Source organism: Bicyclus anynana, chromosome 4 (genome assembly GCF_947172395.1).
Source record: "Bicyclus anynana chromosome 4, ilBicAnyn1.1, whole genome shotgun sequence".
NCBI lineage: Eukaryota > Metazoa > Arthropoda > Insecta > Lepidoptera > Nymphalidae > Bicyclus > Bicyclus anynana.
This window is the reverse complement of record NC_069086.1, coordinates 6,137,924-6,162,703: the sequence shown is the minus strand read 5'-3', so window position 1 is coordinate 6,162,703 and position 24,780 is coordinate 6,137,924. Positions and strand designations below refer to the sequence as shown.

The 24,780-nt window shown below is 36.6% G+C and overlaps 2 protein-coding genes across 2 annotated transcripts in view; one reads left to right on the top strand and one right to left on the bottom strand.

Annotated features, from left to right (window-relative positions):
- Positions 1-1,308: 1,308 nt before the first annotated feature.
- LOC112058459 (histone-lysine N-methyltransferase SETMAR) lies at positions 1,309-3,333 on the bottom strand. Its single transcript, XM_024099312.2, has one exon. It carries the CDS (start codon positions 3,189-3,191, stop codon positions 2,370-2,372), a length of 822 nt encoding a protein of 273 aa, XP_023955080.2. The 5' UTR covers positions 3,192-3,333; the 3' UTR covers positions 1,309-2,369.
- Positions 3,334-6,077: 2,744 nt separating this feature from the next.
- The window catches only part of LOC112058430 (GTPase-activating protein), a 55,000-nt gene continuing 36,297 nt past the window's right edge, over positions 6,078-24,780 (top strand). The window contains exons 1-2 of the mRNA XM_024099272.2: positions 6,078-6,638; positions 22,461-22,581. Of these exons, the coding sequence (XP_023955040.2) occupies positions 6,554-6,638; positions 22,461-22,581 (206 nt within the window). The 5' untranslated portion in view covers positions 6,078-6,553. The remainder of the gene's footprint in view (positions 6,639-22,460; positions 22,582-24,780) is intronic.

The following is a 24,780-nucleotide window of genomic DNA, read 5'->3' as shown; positions in this document are numbered from 1 at the left end:
GTTAATCGACTTCGTTGTAATTTGAATGTGAAGATCATTAGTGGGGTATTATGGTCGTTATTAGTTAATGTTCCAATCAATAGGATTTTACTAAGGATTCGTTGGTTTTTTTTTTTATTCTTTACAAGTTAGTCTATAGCTACAATCTCACCGGATGGTAAGTGATGATGCAATTTAAGATGAAATCGGGCAAACTTGTTAGGAGAAGGACGAAAATCCATACCCATTTCGGTTTTTACATGACGTCGTATCAGAATCGTATCGTATCGCCTGGCGGTAGGGTGGTCCTACCTAACTATCCACGGCCGAAGTCTCCAACCAGAACCAATTTAAAAAAAAACCTCAATCGCCCCAGCCGGCGATTGAGGTTTGAAATTTGAAGATTGAAACCCAGGACCAGTATTCGTCATTATCAGTATATTTTAACGGTCCATTACAGTCTGATCAAACCCTCCTCATTATGGAGCTTAGACCCACCACGCCGCACCAATTTAACAGTTCGTTCGCTATTCTGAGTTTGTAACAATCAGTCGCAGGGGTAGATAGAATGAAGTGTCATCTGTAACATCTGCGAGTGTTCCGCTAACAATATTTGGGGTAATTTAAATCGAATGATTTCAAACAGAGCCGTGATAGCCCAGTGGATATGACCTCTGCCTCCGATTCCGGAGGGCGTTCCTATGTAATATTTGCTTCTGCTTGCCAAGATCTTATTTGGTAATCATAAGAAATTAGGTTTAATTTTTTTCGAGAATAGAATCTGTTGTATTTTGATGAAATTTATATAGCTTAAGTCACCAGGGCCATTATTACAAATATTTTGATACCTCATTTATTAAAATTGGTTCAGTAGTTTGAAGTGCTACGGTGGAACATACAAACATACATAGACTGCCAAAATCATTACCCTTCCTTTTGGCTTCACCGTAGTTCGGTAAAAATAGTAGTAAACAAATACTTTATTAATTCCTCATCATGGTTTCTTAAAAGCTATTTAGATAAATTCAAGGATTAAAAACTTGCCTTGTATAAAAAGAAAATGTATCAAAACTTCCAAATACTAATTAATAGTCCAGTAATTTTAGGCATTTTAACCCCAACCTGGGGAAAAATTCCTAGTTAGCTGAATTTTTGTATTCTACCTTTATTACGGTGTTATTAAGAAGATGTTAAAAAAACATACATACAGCCGACCATAGAACCTCCTCCTTTTTGGAAGTCGGTTAAAAAATCGACATCAATATAAGGCTAAGAAGTTACAATGGTCACGAAAATCAGTTTTTCGCAAATATTTCGCGACCTATTGCTCAGAGGTCAATAGAGGTCATTGTCACTCCTAAGGTGTTACATAAATTCAGCTCACTAGGAATTTTTCCCCAGATAAAACCTAAAACGACTGGAATAACTTGTCGCCATTCAATAAAACAATGCTAGTTCAATACTGATTATTTATTTTAATACCCTAACATACATTTATATTGAATACTAGGGAACGCCCGCGACTTCATCCACGTGGAAATCGATATAAGCTTTCAACCCCTACACCCTTCTATTTATATTTTTGCATGTGATAAGTATAATAAATAGTCATTACATCCACTCATCATTTTACAAACATAAAACTCAATGAATCTATATCATGAACGATTTGAACCCCTTATGAACCAATTAGGGGTAGAAATATGAAAAATCTTGAGTTACATTATTTTCAGTATTTTTTGGTAGTACACATACCAAACACAAATGTAACTTGAAAAATGAAGGACTTTCCATGCAAACTTTTACCCCTGTCTTGATATAATTTTCACTATTAAAAGTATCTTAGAACTCTTCCACAAATTAGTCTCAAATAGTGCCAAGTTTCATTTAAATTCATTCAGTAGTTTCAGCGTGATGCAAAATATACAATAAATATGGACACACAGACAATTATATGCCTTCTCAACTAAAATCTTCAAAATATCTTTAATGTACAGAATTTGACCTGTTACAGTTTTATTATAAGATTAGATTTATGATACACCACATCATCTCCTCTGTTCCCAAGATTTCAAAATGTACATTATACCTACATACAAGAATTGTTTATATTACAAAATTTATATTTATACTAATATTATATTTATAAATATTAAATTTATATTTATAAAGCTGAAGAGTTTGTTTGTTTGACTGAACGCGCTAATCTCAGAAACTACTGGTCAGATTTGAAAAATTCTTTCAGAGTTAGATAGCCCATTTATCGAGGAATGCCCTAGGCTATATATTATCCTCGTATTGCTACGGGAACGGGAACCACGCAAGTAAAACCTCGCGGCGTCAGCCAGTCCTATATAAATATAAATACATAAATTACATAATAATTTATTTTAACAAGGAAGATAGGGCATAAATCCCTTACATTTATTACTGCTACAATAACAGAGCTTTCGAGTTACCTCAGATACACAATTGTTTATGTCATCGGAACCATAATCAAAAGTTATTTCAGATTCAGGCTGGATATCCAATAAACTAAACACAGCGAGTCTCGGCAAAGGATAGTAAAACCTTACTGGTACTATCTCACAATTAGGCTCACAGCTGTGATTAATATATCGGCCTATATTACCAAAACTACTTGGATCTATATACATCTGAGTAGTTTTACCAGCTACATGCTCATTCAAACAGAATATATAATTCATCCGTCCATGTTTTTCATTGTAATGGTAACGAGACATAGCTTGGCTTTTAGTTAAAACTTCCCCAGCATATTCACATATGAAAGACCCTTTTGGAATGTATGTGTTTGTATACAAGCCTAGTCCTTTTAGTTTATTTTCTGATGGTTTTACATAAAGTGAATTTATAGGCCCCTTCTGAACAAGCCTATTTCCACAGTTATCTGAACATCTACACAGTTCACTGCACTCTATAACTGGATAGGTGCATGTTACGTTGTTTTTTCTGTTCATGATATATACGCCTTTTGTATGATTTTGGATTAATGTGTAATTAGCGCCGCCGGATATTTTAAGGCATTCGCAACAATCTTGCAGGCATTTGTCATTGCATGTACAGCAATGCGTTAACTGAGAATTGAAATTTCTAGCTATATCAGAACCCTCCAGGGTTTCTTCTGTTGGACCAGGTATATTTTCACTAACGTACATAACATCGAAAGTGGCATGTGCGTAGCTATCAATCATGGTTGTCCTTGTCAGTGCAGTGTAAATTAATTCTAGATGATTCTTGGACTTAGATGAGTGTTTTTTTTATTTCTAATTCTATGTTTCCTTAAAAAAATACAAATACAAAATTACAAAATAGTAATTTTTATGTCAAATTTAGTCAATGTCATTATTAATTGTCAATCACAAAACAAATGTCAAATGAAGTTGTCAATGTCAATATAGTTTAGTCATAGCTAATTTTATTTTTTTTGAATTTATTTTACGGCCCTGAGTACCTGTTATTAAAGCGCTGGAGTGCTGTCATAGAGGATGCACAGACCAAGGATTTTATGCTTAACATGGCGCAGACCAAAGGCGCAGACTGAATAAAAATAGACCACTGGCGTGCCGTGATGTTCCAGATCTAATAATGTCAAAGTTCAAGATTTTATTTTTCCTAACACACTATAGTGCGACCATTAAAATCCTTGAGTGCGACTTATAAGAGTTTAGTAGTAGTTGATAAAAATTATAATACTATATAGTATATAGTACGTATAGTAGTTAATAACAGTTCACATTTTTTTATTCAACCCCTAAAGTTGAATTTTAAAGGATTGTTGAATGGGGTTGAAATTTATCTTAAAATAAAAAAAATGGTGAAAAATGGTCGGTTCAACAAAAAAGAACTTCGAAAATTTCACCCTTATAGGATAAATAGGAGTTGAAATTTGAAAGTCTGTAATTTTTTTCAATTATGTTCAGGTAGTGATTGACTATCTATGTAAAAATTTAATAGGGGTAAAAAATTCAGCGAGTAATTAAACCTATTATAGGTGTTATTTTTCGCTTTAAAATTATGTGGCAATGTTTTGATGTTATTGAAATCGGCTGAATTTTCCTTTGCGAGCTATCTTTGCGGTAATAGATACATTGACTATCGGTGAAATGTAAAATGTAAAATGTAATGATAAATAAATAGGGTTGAAAGCATAAATTAATTATTCACAGGCGAAGTCGCAGGCGTCCGCTAGTAAGCAATAAAACTGATACAAACTATTTGTTCAGTCCATACCTTCAACACCAAAAGGTAGTCTATAAAAAAGACTGGACCAACAAACCTCCTAGCAACATGCAGAATCATAATCTGCACGCTTTTCTGAATAGAATGCGGACCTCGAATTATGCACATTTAATACCTCATAGTGCCTGGTTTTACAGGGTCTAACGTACAATATTATTCAGTGAAACTATCGTTGTGCACGTCCATGGATCTATTCTTCTGAGCGTGAGCCCCATGTTTTTGAATACAATGCCGTAAAGTGTCGCCACACCTCTCCAATTTATTAACCCCAGGATCCTTGCCCTTTTTCTTTTTGATAAATCTATAAATAGGTACTTTGCCTACACAGCGGAATAAATAAATTTCATCAAACGTTTTATAAATTACTAAATCGAAATCATAAATTGGGAAACTGACAATACTGTCGGATAAGGGATGACATCAGAAGTGGAAAGGGCAAAATAGGTATAAATAATTATGATCCCTTGAGTGGCAGAGAACTACCTTAAGCGAAGTTCCGGACTTGTGACCGATGGATGTAGGATTAATGACGTCCTTTAAAATTAATTAGCACTCCCTTTTTTCACTCAAGTCATTCTCCGCTCCTAGCTAACTGGGCAAGATTCCACTACGGCAGCCCTGAACACCCCGCTCTATTATAGAACTAAGCCATGCTATATAGCCGAACATATTTCCTCCGACTACATTTTTCCAACAATACCTAATTATTTTCATTTTAAAGAGCAAGTCTCTTTTAAATGAAAATAAAAGCTTCTGGTGTTGTTTTGTTGCAGGGAGGCGCTGGATGCTGGTGGCTTATGACTGTTGTGTTTGTATTACTGTTCTTCGTTAATCGTCGTTCGTTGTTAATGATGATTAAAAGATAAAACAAACTAGAATGAAACAATAAATTAAAAGGGCTACATTAGTTCTGGCCCATTGTAATTATAGTAGTCAGAAACAACTTATGATACTATTAAAGCATAATATTTAGCATATGGAATATATTTAGAAAATTACCAAGGCCAAATCAAAAATAATGTGTAACGCTCATGTTTCGCTCAACTTAGATATAGTTAAGAACGCTGCACTCGAAATTGTAGACGAATACATATACCTAAGACAGTCCAGTTGGGTAGGTCCAATTTCAAGAAAGAGGAAAACAGTCGCATCCAACTCAGCTAGGTAGCATTTGGAACATTCCACGATATATTTTTGTCCAAAATTCCTCAGTGATGGAAGACAAAAGTCTTCGAACAGTGCGTGTAGCCAGTGATCATACGGTGGAACATATGGTTTCGAGACTTAGTCGCTAACTATAGGCCTCATAAGAAGGGTCACACAGCGGGTGATGGAACGAGCTATACTCGGAGTATCTCTGTGTGATCGAATTAGAAATGAGGAGATCCCCAGAAGAACCAAAGTCACCGACATAGCTCAACGAGTCGCGAAGCAGAAGTGGGAATGGGAAGCAGGGCTCATAGTTCGAAGAGCCAATTTACCCTATTATTTATTTATTTATTTATATATTTCATTAATTTTTAATTTTTAGTAAGCGCAGAGTTGGTCGACCCCCACCAGGTAGACTGATGACATCAAGCGAGTTGCAGGAATTCGCTGAATGATGGCGGCTTAGGATCGTGGGAATCCCTACAAAAGGCCTATGTCTTGCAGTGGACGACCATCGACTGATGATTAGATGATGATGATGATGATTATTTGGCATATCGGTTTAGTTATTTTCCCTCTAAGAGTTGGCATGTTGTGGTAGCACTTTGTAATAAATATTACGTTCTAAATTTTGAATGGCAACATTTTACTTTCAAATTAAAGAGAAATCTTTTGTCTATGCTACAATCTCTATGCACATTGAACATGAATACGAGGCCGCGCAGGCGCAGTGTTGTGACGTGACGTAATTGTCCATTCATACTTTTTTGTTCATTCAATGAAACAAATATTTTATTGATGAAGTGTTGTGTAAATCAAATTACGACTGCTAATGTCCAAGTGAACTCCTGTATGAGTGTTCCAATTAGTTAGTACAGTGATGTGAAAAATTGTGTTTACTAAATACTCTTGAAGTGCATTCATTGATAAATTTAATAGCAGCTATTAAGCACATGCGCGTTGCATCTGTGAATTCATTCAATTTTAACTGTGCTTTTGAAAAATGTAGAAATATAAAATTTGTATTCATGTTTCATTTTGTTCGAATCGGAACTGTCTTGTTGTCTCTACCTCGTTGAAAACAGGCCTAAGTAGAACATTACGACACTCCGGAAGTGGCGGGACAAGCCGGCCGAGGGGCTCGTTCCGAAAGAGATAACAGCGGATGAAAGAGATAAACAGTTATGGATTTAACATGGCGGACGAAACGCGTAAAGTGCGAGTAGAAGAAAGATTGAAAATCAAGATTGGTATGTAATATTTTTAATAATTCTACTTGTTAGCACTAAGTTTTATAGTTTAATGGCTGTACAGATCATTTTAATGGTAGGACATATTTCATTGCGCCTGCTAATATGTTGTTGTCACTATGACGAACAGGTGGTACTTAGAACTTGAGATTTCCTTTCCAGATGTTTTTATAGGTGTCCAAGTGGGTATAATGAAAAGAAATTGTATTTAGAACCAGATGTTTGTATGATAGTAATCGCTAGACGATAGCGTAGCAAATCGTGATTCCATTGTTTTTATCCTTGGTTGGTTTGACAGTTCGCGCACAATTTATGAATGAATTGCCGTGAAACACAATGAACTCATGTTTAGATGATATTAGATTAGATATCAGTGTACATACTATATCGCATACATAAACCGATTTGCGAATGTGATTTCTTTCATTATTTTCTAGTTGTAATATCTGAGTGTCAAGCAGGCGGTTTGTCTATGGAAAAATATAAAAAAAAATGTATATAAAATTAAAATTTATCGTAATTATCATAGTCATCATTCTATTTTAGGGCCCACTACGATTCAAGCTTCCTGGGCTATCTATGATAAGGATATAATCAAAACATACATACAGCCGAACGTAGAACCTCCTCCTTTTTGGAAGTCGGTTAAAAAGGTTATCTGAATTTCATGGATTACCTATATTTGATATTCATAGAAATTAACTTGCTAATTATATGTATATGCTAATGTGATTTAATTGATAAGTTAATATTATGCCCAAGAATAAGTATATTAAGCTCTGTAACTCCCTTCAAACTCACTATTAACTTACTCTGCTCTAATAATAATTAGAGCAGCTATTTGATCTACTATCTGTCTGTGATAGTCCAGTAGAGACCAGACCTCTTCCTCTGATTCCAGGAAGCGTATTGGAGTTTGTTTCAGTGTTTCAATGTTTCAGTTGTGTGCATTTTAAGAAATTAAATATCTTGTGTCTCAAACAGCGAAGGAAAAACATCATGACAATTTCTCAATTCTCAGCGTGTGTGAAGTCTGCCAATCCGTATTGGGTCAGAGTGGTGGACTATTGGCCTAACCCCTCTCATTCTGAGAGGTGACTCAAGCTCAGCAGTGAGCCAAATGTAGGTTGATTATGATGATCCATGACATTTTCATTGTAACATGATCAATAATTGGATTTCTCCCCAGTACAGCTTGCTGTAGCTACAGGCAATTTCTTACCTGAAAATCTCTAGGAGTGCATGTCATTGCAGATTATCATTAGACTCAGGTTGCATTTATGTATTAGAGAAATTATTTTATTTATTTAATTATTATTATTCACTTCCAAGTCTGCGCAAGTCACTTATATGCTGCGTAAAGAAAACTGTTCTCCTGTATTCCTAGATAGAATTGATCTTCTACATAAAGAGATTGTCAAATATCTGGGATTGCACGTTGATAGGGGTTTGACCTGGCACCCACCATATCGAAACTAAAAGACAAGAGGTAAACTTAAGATATAAGAACATACACTGGATAGCAGGCCGGAATAGCAAACTATTGATTGATAACAAACTCTGTAAAGTAATATTGAAGCTGGTCTAGATGTATGGCATTGAGCTATGGGGAATTCCAGTAATTCTAACATATCAGTCCTGCAAAGGACCCAAAACTTATTTTGAGAAGTGTGTGGTGTTTTGTTGTCAATAAAGAATGACTAGTTCACGAGCACCTAAAGCTGAAAACTGGAGATTGACAGCTTTAATGAGTCATCCAAAAGTTCTGACTGCAAAACTGATTCACAGAACATATCAGAGCAGGCTTAAAAGGAAGCATATTATTTAAATCTATTAATATAATAACAATGAGGGGATGATCTCCCTGGGGAATGCACTTGAATAGCAAAGTTATCATAGAACATGCTTTTAGTTATTTTATTGATATAATAAATAAACCGAGAAGAAAAAACTAAAATTATTATTATTCTACAAAATACATATTCAAATTAAGGCTAACCATGGTGCAACATAAACTGCAGTTAATAGATGTGTGGAGGTGATCCCTCCTTACTGTAGAGGGGAATTGGAGCTTAGACTCACCACTCTGCCCCAATGTGGCCATATATATCCATGGATTCAATAGGGTTGGAATTCCTTGACAATCAATTAAAACTCCCCTTCTTCGCTCATGTTGTTCTCCCTGTCTAGTCAAATTTGGTAAGATGCTATTATTGCAGTTTTGGATATCAGTTCTAATGTAGAACTTGCTGCAGTTCTGGAGACTTCCACTGGCCAGACTTTTAGCAAGTTATAGAGAGATTTTGCTGGTAATCTTCTAGCATCTACTTCTACGGCGTACAGACTAACCACATACATATTTTTAGTTAATTCATTTAATTGGTCATAATATTTATTCCCTTTTATACTGTGGTCCTTCGGAATGTTAACCTCCCATGGCTCACTATGCTCAACAAGTACTATCCGCTTAGTTTGTTTGGACAAAAGGAAAATGTCTCAAGATCTGCTCTCAATATAGCGACTGGGATTATATAAAGTTTTTCATACTAATAAAGTCCAATCAGGTGCAGAATCCAGTATTGAATAGGGCTTACTAGACGAATTTGACATTGAGCCTGCTTTGATGCAATTAAAAATGTAGACATATATATTTTTAATTGCATAAAATGTTCTTACATGTAATGTGGGGATTCATTTTTTACTCTTATCAGATGGTGTAGATCATGGGACAGATTGGTTTTTTATGTTTGCTGGTCTAAAAGCAACCTTTATATCTGTACCATGAATTCTCAACTATGTTTATAATACTTGTCATAACAGCATGTAATTATCACTATAATGTAAATTACTGATATATGCAACATGAATCCAATACCAGTTTTAAACCAATATTAAGTACAGTGTAATTATGTTAATATATGTTAATAATATGCATTAAATATTAACACAACAAAAGTTTCAATTGTCATTACTTAATTTTATAAATTAAGATTGTCCTGTAATTAATTTTGTTTGCATAATAAAAGAAGGTTTAGAGAGCAAGGTTACTCCATATCTCTGACAATTTCTTCGTTTCATAATGTAACACTAAAAAACCTGACAGTATACACAACTAAGGGTAATATGCAGCTGTTAAGCAGTTTGCTCTTGATGTCAATATGATGATTTTTGTTTTACATAGCCTCTTTCAAGCTCCAATATCTTCTTCAGCCTAGGTGTACAGTCCTATGTTTCCTAGGTGTACCGTCTCTTTGCTTCCGTTTTTCATCACTCTTAGATTTTTCTAGATTGAGTTTTAACCTTTAAGTATGAGCGTAGTCTCACAGGATACTCAATGTTTTCGTTTTCTTAGTTCCACCTCCCCACTCCCCGCAATTGAGTGGCTTAGTAGCTTCTGTTTTAGTTGTAAAACTACCAACAAGGTAGGAGGTTGTGCCTTCCGATGCATATCACATAATAAAAAACCATTGAAATATTGACCGGAGCCTGTCAGTAAATTTATGTTATTAGACTGTTGTCAAAATTTTTAACATTTGTTACCAGAAAGAGATGTTTTACGTTTTTGGATTGTATTATACTATATTTTGACAAAAATTACTCATTTTGTTAAAGAAATAAGTTGACTGTTTTCAATACCTAAAAATGTAGATTTAGACTGAAAAGTACCATCATTTTTGATTTTTAAAATTTCTATAATTTTTGAAGTAAAAGTTGATTTTATTAGCACGTTATCCTAATGCTGAATCCCATAACTTTAATACTCAGTCAGTTTTAAAGTGATGTTATATCAATTTTCTAAAAAAGTGTCTGCATATAGGACTCTGTGAGACTCCACATCCACAGTAGTATTAAGAAAAAATTGTGTCCATACTTAAAGGTTAGCCCTACTTTTTCTGTTCTGTTTGTTTCGTTCTTTTCTAATTTTTTTAATTCGGCTCAAAATTCACTTGCTCACTCACCACTTTAAATGTGGTCCCATTTTATTCATTGATCTGACAATGGCATCCTGGAGAAATCTAGGGACACTTTCAAAAATCGTACGACTAGTGCGTTTGATAATCTTTCTTTACGTATTTCAAGGCACTAGAATTTCATGAATGTATGGAGTCATTTTTTATTTTCGGTTCAATAAGAATAAAATAAATGACTGAGCAGATGATTGATTTGTCAGTAGCGCGTGAACACATAAATCCTTAGATAAATAAAGCAAACTGTGTCTGACGCGATAAGGGTGCAGTATGCCTTCCGGAGCATGACCCCTGGCCCTTTTAACTGAACTGTTAGATATATCATACAATGAACTTAGTGCATGCAATATCAAGACGTTAGTAAAGCTATTAATGTTTGAGTCAAATTTATAATTTTATACGAGCTTTTTGTGATACTGGATGTAGAAGAAAAGGAAATACTTTATTGCATACAAACAATACAATAAAAATTAAAAACATACAAAATGAACATACACTTAGCATGCAAAGGCGGCCTTATTACTATAAGTACCTAATCTCTACCAGGCAACCCCTGACAAGAGGACTTGCAAAGAAAGAGCAAGAAGGTGCAAAACATTATATTAAAAAAATAAATTAAAATGAACTTGCCCCAGACCGGATTCGAACCCACACCCTGCGGAATCGGAGGCAGACCACTGGGCTATCACAGCTTAAAAAAGTTACATACCATTTAATATCAGGTGAGATGGTATTTAAGGTCAGCCACACACAGACTTGGCAGCATACTTATTAGGTACTTAAAACAACTTACAAAGTAATATAAAATATCAATTTAAGTCTTTAAAATATCTGAAATAGGTGAACTAGTTTATTTTTATAGTACCTAACTCTCACAAATTATATATATAATTCTCACATATTTATTTATATGTGCTATAAATACAATGTTGAATATGTGTAGGTAGAGTTTATATTAGGAACATGTCAAGATAACCTAATTTGCTGGACATGTACTCTTACTATAAGATCATTGTGGTGATTCATACTCTAAAGCTAAATAACAATGATAATAATAATAATATGCTCCCGACCGACTTTTTTTTTTTTTTTTTCGGTCACGGCGGCTAATCTCATGGTGAGATTAACCATGTACGCAGGAGATATTATAGTGCACAAGTGTATGCGCAAGCACAGGTGCACTCTCTCTTCTCTCACTCTCGAAATCCGATGGGACGGCAGACCGACACGACCGGTGAGAGATCAGGCGCAGGACCGACGGCTTTACGTGCTCTCCGAGGCACGGGGGTGTAGTAACACCGCCAACTTCCCAACTCCAGGCTGCTATTAAGATTTTCCTTGTAAGAAAAATCCCAATTTGTTTTTGTTGGCCTGACCCGGGATTCGAACCCTGGACCTCATTGTCCGTAGCTGAACCAGCTAACCACGGGACCAATGAGGCAGTTAAAACAATGATAATATGGATGTTATAAAGTCTTGCAAGTCTTAAGTAATATTTCAAATAATTCAAGCTTTTACTTCAAATTTTAAGCTCTCGCCGCCTGCTTTATGTTAATGACTCGCAGATGCCCCTGACTTCATCCATGTATGATTCGGTACCAGTCTTGTATTTTTTGCGGTAACTATAATGAGGAGATCCGCAGAAGAACCAAAGTCACTGACATAAGCTCAACGAGACCTGGCAATGGCAATGGGCGGCGCACATAGTTTGAAGAACTGATGTACGTTGGGGTCCGGTGCTGGAATGGCGACCTCGCACTTGAAAGCACAGTGTTTTTCGACCCCCCACCACGACATCAAGCGAGTCGCGGGGATTCGCTGGATGCAGGCGGCTTAGTATCCGAGATGTTTGGTGCAAAAGGTCTATGTCCTGCAGTGGACGTCCATCGGCTGATATGATAATGATATGAAAGGTTTGCAAATTCAAACCTTTGCCAAACAGATAGACACCATCGTAAAAATAGTCAGAATTTGTAAGTAACTAATAGTGGAAAGGTATTTAAAAATCTTCAAAATTGTTATGCCCGAAGCGATAAAACTCGGGTTAACGTTTAGGCATAACATCCGCTACGGCCCGCGCCTGTGTTATCTAGACCGCACCTTTGTTTCTGGCGTGGCTGTCACCTGTGACGCTTATAACTTGCCTGCGAAGAAGTTATGAGTTCGTTACGAGTGTTTGTATATTTTACGCCTTTTTAAAATCTCGTAGTTTTCTTTCTCTTGAGAATACGGGGCTAAAATATAGCATAAGACACTCACAAATAATGTAGCTTTCTAGTGGTAAAAGAATTCAGTAAATCGAGATATACTCCCCTAACACCAAAACATTACCAAAATATTTTTTATATTAATTGATTATGAAACACGGCTAAAACTCACGTGATATTAGGTCGGAGTATGCCCGACTAGTTTCAAACCCATACGGTGCCCTTAGTCATGAGCTGGTTCTTGCATCGCGGCACGACCCAAGAACCATCATAATCAATTAATATGAATAACACTCACGATAGTTTAAATTCTAAAATATTTTTTTTTTAGTTTCGACGCGTTAGTATCCTATCTAATAGTATAAAATCTTTGGGTATGCAACCATAAAAGAGTTTCAAAATGAAATTCGCAACTGTATCTACCTAACGGCTGGCTGGCAAGTCGTAACTCGTATTTGCATCATTATCAAGAAAATGCATGCATCTCATAAATAATACAAATTGTTCTTGTATACATCTTCGTATTGGCTAAGTATATGTGACCTGTGAAATGAACTATGCAGGCACTATAAAAACAGAGTAAAAAGATGTGCATGTAAATTTTAGGTAAGCAACATTTATGCATGTATGGACGAATACATTATTTTCATCAATCAAGGGGAAAAAATACGGTCAGCATACGGCATATGATATGATTTTTAACGTTAACGTGATAAAATAAGACTTGTTTAATCATGTCTCTAGTTAGGTTAAAGCTTATTTAATTCCAAGTTAATACCACTTTTGCATTTTGCTATGATGATATTGCTAGAAGACTTATTTTTGTCTCTTTTCGTTTAACCATAGATATATTTAATTTCAAGATAACAACACATTTACATCGACGGCCTCCGTGGCGCAGTGGTATGCGCGGTGGATTTGCAAAGCGGAGGTCCTGGGTTCGATCCCCGGCTGGGCGGATTGAGATTTTCTTAATTGGTCCAGGTCTGGCTGGTGGGAGGCTTCGGCCGTGGCTAGTTACCAACCTACCGGCAAAGACGTACCGCCAAGCGATTTAGCGTTCCGGAGCGATGCCGTGTAGAAACCGAGAGGGGTGTGGATTTTCATCCTCCTCCTAACAAGTTGGCCCGCTTCCCTCTTAGACTGCATCGTCACTTGCCATCGGGTGAGATTGTAGTAGTAGTAGTAAAAAAAAAACATTCTGCAAATGGTTAGACTGCAAGTGTAAACACTATTACTCGAAGACTTATTTTTATCTTTTTTACGGTCATACGGTATATGATATGATTTTTAACGTTGACATCATAAAACTGCTATAAGACTTTGTTTAATTATCTCTTTTCGTTTAACAGTAGTTATAGCTTATACAATTTCAAGTTTGCTATTATGCGAATAGACTGTTAGAAGTAGTTCACATTACGCCGTGAATGGGGCGAACTCTTTGCTAGCGTTTTCCATTCAGTGCGAGCGGCCCATTCATGGAAACCCGTCGCTCCGTTAATGAAAAACGCCCTCATTTGTCGCAGCTATCGATGCGCGCCCCTCGCCGTCTCTACTCACGTGGCCGCGTTTTTCATTCAAACCCAATATCTACGATAAGATAGGACGCTATCGTGCTATAAGCATCTGATAGATTAATGGGAAACGCTTAAGATATTTCGCACGAATCGATTTCCTTTCTAGATTAAAAGGTAAACAAAGAAGGTTACCGTTTCCGGCGCTTATTTTTAGGTAGGACGTAAATCCTTAATCCCTTTTAGTATGTACCTGTCTACACTAATAGGGGAACGACTTTGTTTGATTGTTTGTCTGTAGCGAATACAGTTCTGTGACTAGTTCTCTGCAACAATGCTGAACTGAATCTTTTTAAAGGTTGTGCCAAAAATAACATAGTGGTGTTCTGATGCTTAGATTACTTTTGGTTTTTGACTTGCCTGGTCTAGGTATCAGGCACTACAATAGGTGTTAAATATTGCACAATTTTTGAAATTTTCTTTCTTTCCTTTCTTTCAACACGTATAATGTCCTATTCTGCGCTTCAGAAAGCGCAGTGTAGGTCGAATATTATAATAACCTGGGACACCAAGGTCCATCAGCTTTTCGAATTATTTGCCGCACATTTCCACTTTGGTTTCGCGACTCTATGCCGCACATTTCTTCTTTGGTTTCGTGATCTGTTTATGACTGGTTCTTTTACGGATCCTCTCATTTCTGATTCGATCAGTCAGAGATACTTCTATCATAGCTCGCTTCACGGCTCAGTGAGCTAAAAGACTTTGAACCTGCTTATGCGGCCCATATTTAACGACCAAGTTTCAATTTCAATTTTCAATCTTGGATGGATAATATTGTAAACGGGCGCAAGGCATTCCGGACTAGTAACTGTTATGGTATAGACAATAATTATAATTTATAGTTATAGCTATAAGTAAAAGTATGGACTTACTCAACCCACCTGCTTATAGGAAGGTGTAATGTGGGTGAGGACCTAGATTCAAACCTGTCGCTGGATTGTACGTAGGACGAAATATGACCCATTCGGTAGTATAATTAATGTTATAATGATTTATTCCAGGGTCTATTAATGGGTACCAAGACTTATACCCATATTCATAATAAGCAAACCTTTAGTTGTTCATTGAAATGTATAATTTCAACTCGATAACTCAAAGTACATTCAACTGTTCAAGGAACCGTGGTTACTGACATAAAGGCATTAAAATACAAACAGACTGAAAACAAAGTGATTCTATAAGGATTTAATTTTTTTTTCTTTTGATGCCTTGCACTCTCAATTTCATATCTGCATTAATGTCTGTTCGTTGTGTTGTTTACTATAGCTTGGCAACTTCGTTCGTAACACTCCCAACGGGCCGCGTGGGCCGGGGGGCGTGTAGCGATGAATGAAAAACCGACGACTGCAGGCGCATCAGTCGTCGGTTTTTCCGTTGGAGGGGAAATACCGCGACCGTGATCTGTCACCATACCCACAACGTACCCTAAAAGGATTGAGAGATGAAGCTAACAAACGCTACTAATAACTTGAGATGGAATCTTGTTTGTGTAATAATAATGCAATATGAAAAAATGTCCAAATCGTCTGCCGGAGTCGCAGCATTCCCATATTTGTGTACGGCATTCCTAAAACACTGTTAGGTACTCTCGATTTCGAAAGAGTCGCGACTCGCGCTACGCACAACAGTGTTTCAACACGATGACGGCACGCCATTGTAGCACAGCCCACGGTGAGCACTGAGCACAATGTAACGCCAGCCACACACGATCAAAAGGAAATGCCCAGGCCTACCCTAAACCACCAAGCAATTTACTTAATATCTAAAAAAATCTTGACAATTCTACTTTAACAATGAAATCATTACTTTATCAAAAAAAGTTCGCTACAACTTTTTACGACATTTCTAATTAATCTTTAATTTGCCCCCAACGGACAAGCAAAGATCGATGACCATACAGCCTGAGTTTTACGTCATTTTTTGAAGATTGGTTTGTTTGTTCGTTTTCTTGTTGGTAACAGAAAACAATATAATACAGCTTCAAATGTTACTTCGTCGCTTTGGTCTACCGGCGAACTTATTGAGCAAAAAGAGTGATAAATGAAAAGGTTATTTTCTTCAAGATACATACTTTTAATAAAACAATTATTTAAGCAGATCATTATTATTATCATTTCCATATACATATGTACTTTTATAGGGGCATGCCTGGGTTCCCAGGGCCGACGTTGTATTGATCGGTGGGCATTCCTCTTTGTCAGCTAAAGAGGCTACCGAATGAAAACATAATATGTATTAAGTATAATATGTTTCCTCACTTTTTTTCTGTTGTACCTATCCATTTCTTTTGTTTAAAATCTCTCCCACTGCCAAGGGTCACTGGCAGAGATCTCTTATAGAGATAAGTGTTTCCTTGTCCACTGTTTTTCTTTATACTTTTGTGTGTTACTAATATTGGTACAAAATAAATTAAAAAAAATAATATCTCTAGTGTAAAATCAATGTATACACAGCACCTGTATAGCTACAGATATACTGTTAAAAGCATATCGTTGACGCGAACGCACGACATTTCACCCATCCAAAAATGTCTAAAGCGCTCAGCACAGCATGGTCTACGCGAAGACTTAATGCTTCACGGTAAACATGATCGTGTCTGGCAGGCGTTATATTGTGCGTTTCCTCAGGTACCGATGGTGTTATTCAAAAGGTTCCCGTTTCACTCCCACGATCCAGTTTGGTGTCGTGTGCTACCGCCGTTGGTGATGACTGTTGTTTTTGCATCAGCAATTATGTACAGTTTGTTGTCGCAACTAGTTTCTCTCGTCAGGCCAATTATTATTATTACGAATTTGTGGGAGTGTGTGCGGTTAAAGTTGCCACAAGGTCTTTGTTTGGGCCCTAACAATCGTTGTGATCTCTCTTTGTCGCGTGCATTATATGTGTTATGATGAATGGCGATTTTGTTGGAGCGTTTAAGTGAAATCTTTTATATTCTGCTTAGGCGCACTTTCCCAAAACATTATTTTTTTTAACGACTCTTGACGTAACGTTCGCCTAGATTCGCGTGAAGATAATTGTAATGATATTCTTCTTTGACTAAATATTTTGATATCTTGAACTATAATGATTTTTGTAATGCGAAATTCCAAATATGGCCTGCTTCAGCTTATTATCCAGGGAAAGATAAAGGCAAAATACGAAGGCCTGGGGCTTATTCAATATTTTGCCCTTTATAATGAATCTATTAAAATAAACATCATATCATTTGAGAAATGTCAATAATGTCATCTACCTACTGTATGATATCCACCAGTAGGCACTGGATGACATTTGTTACATAGAATCTCAATTTCGTATATTTGCAACTAGCGTAGGTACGTCAAAGTTTAAAAAAAAAAAATTACCTGCAAGTCCTAACGTACATCTTGGCCCAAGGACTTAAGCCAATGGTTCAGTATGAGTACCAGATGACTATTTCGAATAGTACAGGCATTGTCAGTACCTATGAATATTTAAATATTATCAACTAAATCTACTATCCGTGATTAAATAGAATATCAGTCTTCTCCTGAAAATGCTAAAAACCTTTAGATTCCAATCATACCTTGTAACCTGCATACGTTAACGGAGCGGCTGGCGATTTCAAAAAGTTTATAAATAAATTCTGTCGCAGACTTTTAGTAGACAGTGCACAATTGCTATTAAGATTTCCTGTCTGCTAACGATCACGACGCTGGCAATCTAAAAGAAGTACGTACTTTTTGTCGGCCATTAAATTTTAAACGTACGATAACAATGGCAAAGGTTTTTATATATGGAACCCATACGGCATACCCAGTGACCACAGCTCGTCACATCCCTTTTGTGGTCTCGATATTGTCTGACAACCCTTGATGGGATACATAGCCATAGCATACTCAGAAGCACAATTATCCGCCCACTTTAACATACTCGCGTCATATTAAAGAAGGCGAATGATATTGTGCCTCTGAGTATATTATTAACCACTATCAAACCCCCGCGGTTTCAATCGCGTAGATAGAAAAGTAAAATCTTATTACGTCTTTATTTAGTTTAGTATAGAAACTCAATCAATCACAAAACGATACTTATTGACCAAGAATATAAGCGACAACCGCAACCCAGATCGGACAGAAAATTGTCTACGTCTCACTCCTTAACCGGAGCATCCTCTGGTGGCTTAAGACACGACATATGTCATCACGAGATTCTCATGTAGAGAAGAACACAAATAGTCGATCAATAGCGGCTGAATCGAAAATATCGGTTTCTTTTGTTGCGATTTTTACGCGCATCGCATATTTGCAGCATGCGACGTCATATCTCGTGAAGAGAAAAATAAATATTTTCTACCAATAGGGCGGGGGCGCTCACTCTTTCGTCCCAACGCAACAAAAAAGAAAGCTATATTGTCGACTCTGGGTCGAATGCTGGTCGACATTCGTCATTTTCTCATATTGAGATGTACGCATCTTAGGCCTACTGGAGACGTTTGCTCTATAGCTTGGCAAGTTCTTTGATGACACTCCCATGATATGCGGGCGACGGGGAGAAAGACTGCGCAAATGTGAAATCGTGTATCGAGTGGGTTTTTCATTTATCGCTACACGCCCTTCATCCCGCGCGGACCATCGGGAGTGTTAGGAACGAATTTGCCAAGCTATACAATATTCAATTGTTAATTACTCTATCATGTCAGGTATTATTATAGTAGATGATCCGTATTAGAAAGGACCTTCACCCATCTGTTTATTGGATGAACAGTTTTTTATATTGAATTTGGTACGTTAAAAATAAGTTGCCTAAAAATTTCCTGGCCAGACTATTATTAAGTATTATTAGTGATAGCTTGGCGAGGAGTTTCTGAGGCAACCTACTAGCAATATATTTTTCAACATCCTAAATCTATACTAATATTATAAAGCTGAAGAGTTTGTTTGTTTGTTTGATTGAACGCGCTAATCTCAGGAACTACTGTTCCGATTTGAAAAATTCTTTCATTGTTAGAGATAGCCCATTTATCGAGGAAGGCTATAGGCTATATATTTCTCCGTATTTCTACGGGTACGGGAACCACGCGGGTGAAAGCTCGCGGCGTCAGCTATTTTGATATTTCATCCATTAAACAGATGGGTGAAGGTCGTTTCTAATACGGATGTTATAAATCGATGCGTTATCATCATTGGTCATGTTATGTAACGAGTAAGTTCATACTACAGACCTGACTCAGTTACGGTATGCGTACCGCATCAAGTACGTACGGTACGGTACGCACGATGGCTGCCTTGCCTCGCTTCGCCATATAAAGCGATATCTGACGAGGTCACGGACTTGCACAACCACTGGACCTTCCATTTTAACAATATTATTAATTTTATAACTGCGCGTATACTTGCGCTTTTGACTTCTGGATATTTTAGGGTTGCGTAGTCCATTAAACTATGTCAAGGGGCACCCGGATGGAACGATGGAACCTTCGCTATAACTATTATTGGTATCTACCTACTTACTACTACTAGCTACCGCAAACGCTAGGGTAATTTGGGGAGGGGGCCTTTTGTTGTCGGTTGTCGGGGGGAGGGGGGGGGGTTGTGGTCGGAGGGCCCTGGAGCTCACCAGATGTCTTCAGGTCACGACTTACAACTAAGCATTACTCTCCTTCTTACGCAGTCGGGTAAAAAGTGTCGTTACAACTTTTGGTCTTAATTATTTCCGTGTAGGCCTCTTTCGCAACGCACGATTTCGCAACGAACCGTTCCAAAAGTTGTGGAGCTTTAAGCGACATTACTGTGTTCCTATCTGAATTGTATAGTTGCTTGGTGAAATTACAAGCACTGGTTTGACACCTATACCTCATAGCAGATGGACGAAGGCAGTATATTATAGACGTTTCTAGCAAATGTACCTTGCCATGTGTTTTCAGAATTTTGGTTAACATAATGTAAATCTGTGATCTCTAGCAATCCCTGTACTGTCTTTCACTGTATAAAACAAGTAAATTCAATACGAATTCATCGAAAGCGATACAGCGGTTTGGTCGTGTAAAGGTAACTCATCTATCATACTTATTAGTATGGATTTTCTACAGAACCCTTAACAGTGTGCCGACACGCTTTTTGACCAGTCGTTATCTCATTTATGCCAACACGTAAATGTCAATTTACTATAATGAACATTATTCATGAAAGCCACGCCATTCATTCAAGTCTCAAGACGTAGCTATGAAGGCCGAACTGCGTACTGAATCTTTTTTAAATTACTATCAGACGTTGACGTTGTCCTGCCATAGACTATATAAACCGCATTCATATCATCAATATCAATTTATAATAGAACCGTGATAGCCCAGTGGATATGACCTCTGCCTTTGATTCGGAGACCGTAGATACGAATCTTGTACAGGGCATGCACCTCAAACTTTACAGTTGTATGCATTTTCAGAAATTTTCACGTGGCTCAAACAGTGAAGGGAAACATTGTGAAGGAACCTGCATACCTGACAATTTACTTGAAACTTTACGCGCGTAAAGTCTGCCAATCCGCATTGGGCCAACGTGGTAAAAAACGTGGAGTCCCCTCTCTTTCTGAGAGGAGACTCGTGTTTAACAGTGAGCCGAGTATGGGTTGTTATCGATGATGATGAATTACACATAAATAGAAATATACACAATGTATCTAAATTATAAGTTGCACAAACTTTTCTCTTCGCTTACCAATCATCATCATCATATCAGCCGATGGACGTCCACTGTAGCACATAGGTCTTTTGTAGGGACTTCCAAACATCACGATCCTGAGCCGCCTGCATCCAGCGAATGCCTGCGACTCGCTTGTCGGTCAGTCCACCTGAATTGTCCACTTACCAATAGTTGTGATATAATATAGATTATTATCGACGGTGTAGGTCAATGGCGTAATTAAAGATACCTCGTGAGGTGACGTTTACATCTTTGCACACGTGTATTGAATGAAATAATCTGTCAGTGCCTTGGATAATGTGGTTTTGCCTAATCAGCATTTATGAAAACGTGTAGATAATATCTTGATACTGCAAATAAAAATACTTACGATAGCTCGTTGGTTTTTTAAAGACGTCTATCTATACTAATATTATAAAGCTGAAGAGTTTGTTTGTTTGATTGAACGCGCTAATCTCAGGAACCACTGGTCCGATTTGAAAAATTTTTTCAGTGTTAGATAGCTCATTTATCGAGAATGGCTATAGGCTATATATTATCCCTGTATTTCTACGGAAACGGGAACTACGCGGGTGATATGGAAAAACTTCAAACCCGCACATAATTAAGACAAAACATTTATATATTCCAAACACTTTGGAAAACCCCCGAATGTCATGAAATTATTAATTACGCTCTCGATCATGTCTTAGTCTCTTTCACTCGAGAGTATATTTGCAGACAAGTAACATTTAAAAAAAACTAAATTAAAATCACTTCATCCGTTCTATGGTGCTATGGGGCTATGGTGGTGCCACCGACTTATAACACCGACAAATGGTAAATTAATTGACCCTCCAGGCCATTCCTGCAACTTCCCGCTAATTTTAAGTAGAGTACAAAACATTCCAAATGTCGCTTAAATTTATAATAAGAGGTCAAAACTTAGAACTCTTTTAGCTCAAAAATGCAAATTTCTTTCAATGTGTTTGATGAAGTTAAAAAATCACATACAGAGAGACAGGCAGGCACCACCATAAAAATAATTCCTTCAATATAGGGCCGCAAAACGTCGAGATTTCATGATAACTAGATTTTTGAAAAACGTAGTGAAATCGATAGCTTCCCTACTTAACAGTTAATTATTGTTAAATAGGGATAATGTTGATTTCACTACGTTTTTCAAAAATCTAACTAACCGGAAATAATAAAGATACCTCTATACCTACTCTTAAATCTATGAAAGATACTCACCACCAGATTGGTCTTCATTTACGGATTAATTGTCATGTCAAATACATGACAATTAATTAATATTAAATGTTAGGTAAGAAAAGGCGCGCTAATTTCCCTTAATATAGTCGTAATTTTGTTGTCACATATTAGAGTTAGGTAACAAAAAGTGTGCTAATTTCCCTCATCATTGTTACAGGTGAAGCCAAGAATCTCCCAGCTCGCAACAATGGCGCCGCCTGCTACCGCGACATATACTGCGTGTTGTCCCTCGACCAAGAAGAGATATTCCGCACATCCACAATGGAGAGAACACTTAAGTGAGTGATGCTATTACTCGTAAAATCTTAGTGAAGTGGGCCTTAGGCAAAGTAAGAGGAGTATGTTAGATTTTTTTCAGCAGGCCAATTCACTAACATTACTTTATGTTAGTGAACATTATACGAACTAGCTATTTCGTATTCACTATTTATTTAATCCGATTAAAATTGTAGGTAGTTGACTCATATCAAATTTAATATAATAAACCATTTTAATTTCACATAGTACATGGAATAAGGATCCGAAATATATAGATATTAATTAATAATAAAAGTTGAGAATTTCTTATAAAAATTACTCGTAATTTAAAAATCAAGTATTTTAAAATTTTCCAAAGGTCAAGGGCGCTGTCGTTTATTTTGTGACGTCACAATTTATTGTAAAAAGAATTTCAATTTAGTAGAACGATAATGAACTATTTAAAACCATTAAAAAAAGTGTCAACTAGCCCATTTAGTTCCTCCATCTCTGTTCTGGTGCAGTGTTAGGTACATTTACATTCATATGTTATTGACATCCGCACAAATTCGCACAAAACGGTTCACTTCACTTTATTTAGAACAGCCAAGATGTGGAATGCCTTTCCGACATCAGTTTCCTGACTCGTATGATTTGTGCTCCTTCAAAACACGAGTGAATCAGTACCTTCCAGGCAAGTGGGACTCAACCTTAACCTCGTCATTGTTTTCCATCAATCATGATTATAGTCAAGCGTAGCTTATACAGCTCGTGCGGATTAACTTGACACCTGGTTCGAATGATCACTTGACACTCGCTGAGTGTTAAGTTAACGCGCTCGAATTATACGTATTCGTTCTAGCCAGTAGTGATGGATCATCCATAAATTCGGCAAACATTTTTCTTTACATAAGATATTTTTCATGAAATATAGTATGCAGGGAGTTTCGGGGACGATAAATAGGTCTATTTCATTTCAAGAATCCAAGAATTACCAAAAAAATCCACGTACTCTATTCTTTAAGTAGGCATATTTGGAGTACGTGTCGTGGTTTCAGTTTTTAATAACAACTCACTCACATTACGATAAAAGTTGAATGAATATTGTAATTTAATATTATATAGGTATAATTTACATTAAACAATACGAGCAATGCATTATACATGCACAAATAATACATATTATAGCGTGGCGGTGTAAAGTTACATTTCGTTTGTATTGTATCAAAATACAATGGCTCAACGATATCTTTAGCCAGCTACTTCACTTCGATCAAATATCATTCGCTTGCTGGTGTTATTTAAACAGAATGATTATTATCTATCATATCAAACATTATCAATCAATCAATCAATCAATCAAATAATTTATTTGCTAGAATGTGGTACATGTTTTGATCAGCTTATCAGCTTATTTCTAATAGCCCACCGCTGGGCAAAGACTCACCTATAGTAATTATGTTTGTATTAAAGTGCTGACTGACTTGAGCATTCACTTGTAACAGAACATCGACGCACGAATGCTCATTACAAGTGAATGACCAAGTCTGTCAGCACCTTTATGTACAAAAATGTAAACTAAACGGATAAGTAAAATATTAATATTTTATTTATAAATTTAACATAACGGTCTCTTTGTAAAGCTTCCGGCCTCTCTTCCGGTCCGCTTGCATGGGAAACGTTAGTGACAGGGTTGTCAACTATAATTTTTGACAAACAATAACCCCATGAACCAAGGTCTTAGGGAATATTCATGGTTTATTCTCTATTACTTGAATGTAAAATTTTATTTCAACAGTCATTATATACTTAGATCATTTTTGAGAATTATAATTATATTTATCCTGATGCTTAACGAAAATAAGATATTAGTTCAAAAGCAGGAACTATTCTAGTTTATATTAATTAGAAAAATATATTTTGATTCAAAATGATCCCATTGTTCTCTTCTATGCTAATATTATAAAGGGGAAAGAGTAGATTAAAGATCGAACGAGTAACGAATAAACTCAAAAAGTTCTGAACTGATTAAGTACATACTTTTACTTTTTATCATCGTACTGCAAAACTCCATCCCTATGTCATTGAAATCCCTAGAACTAGTACTCAGCGATTTGTTCTTCGTTTCTTATACGCATGGCAGGGTAAGGAACTCTCTCCCGAAGTCAGTGTTTCCTAATTCTTACAGCCTGGGCATCTTAAAAAGAGTGTGTGTGAGTGAATAGGCATATTCTAGGCAA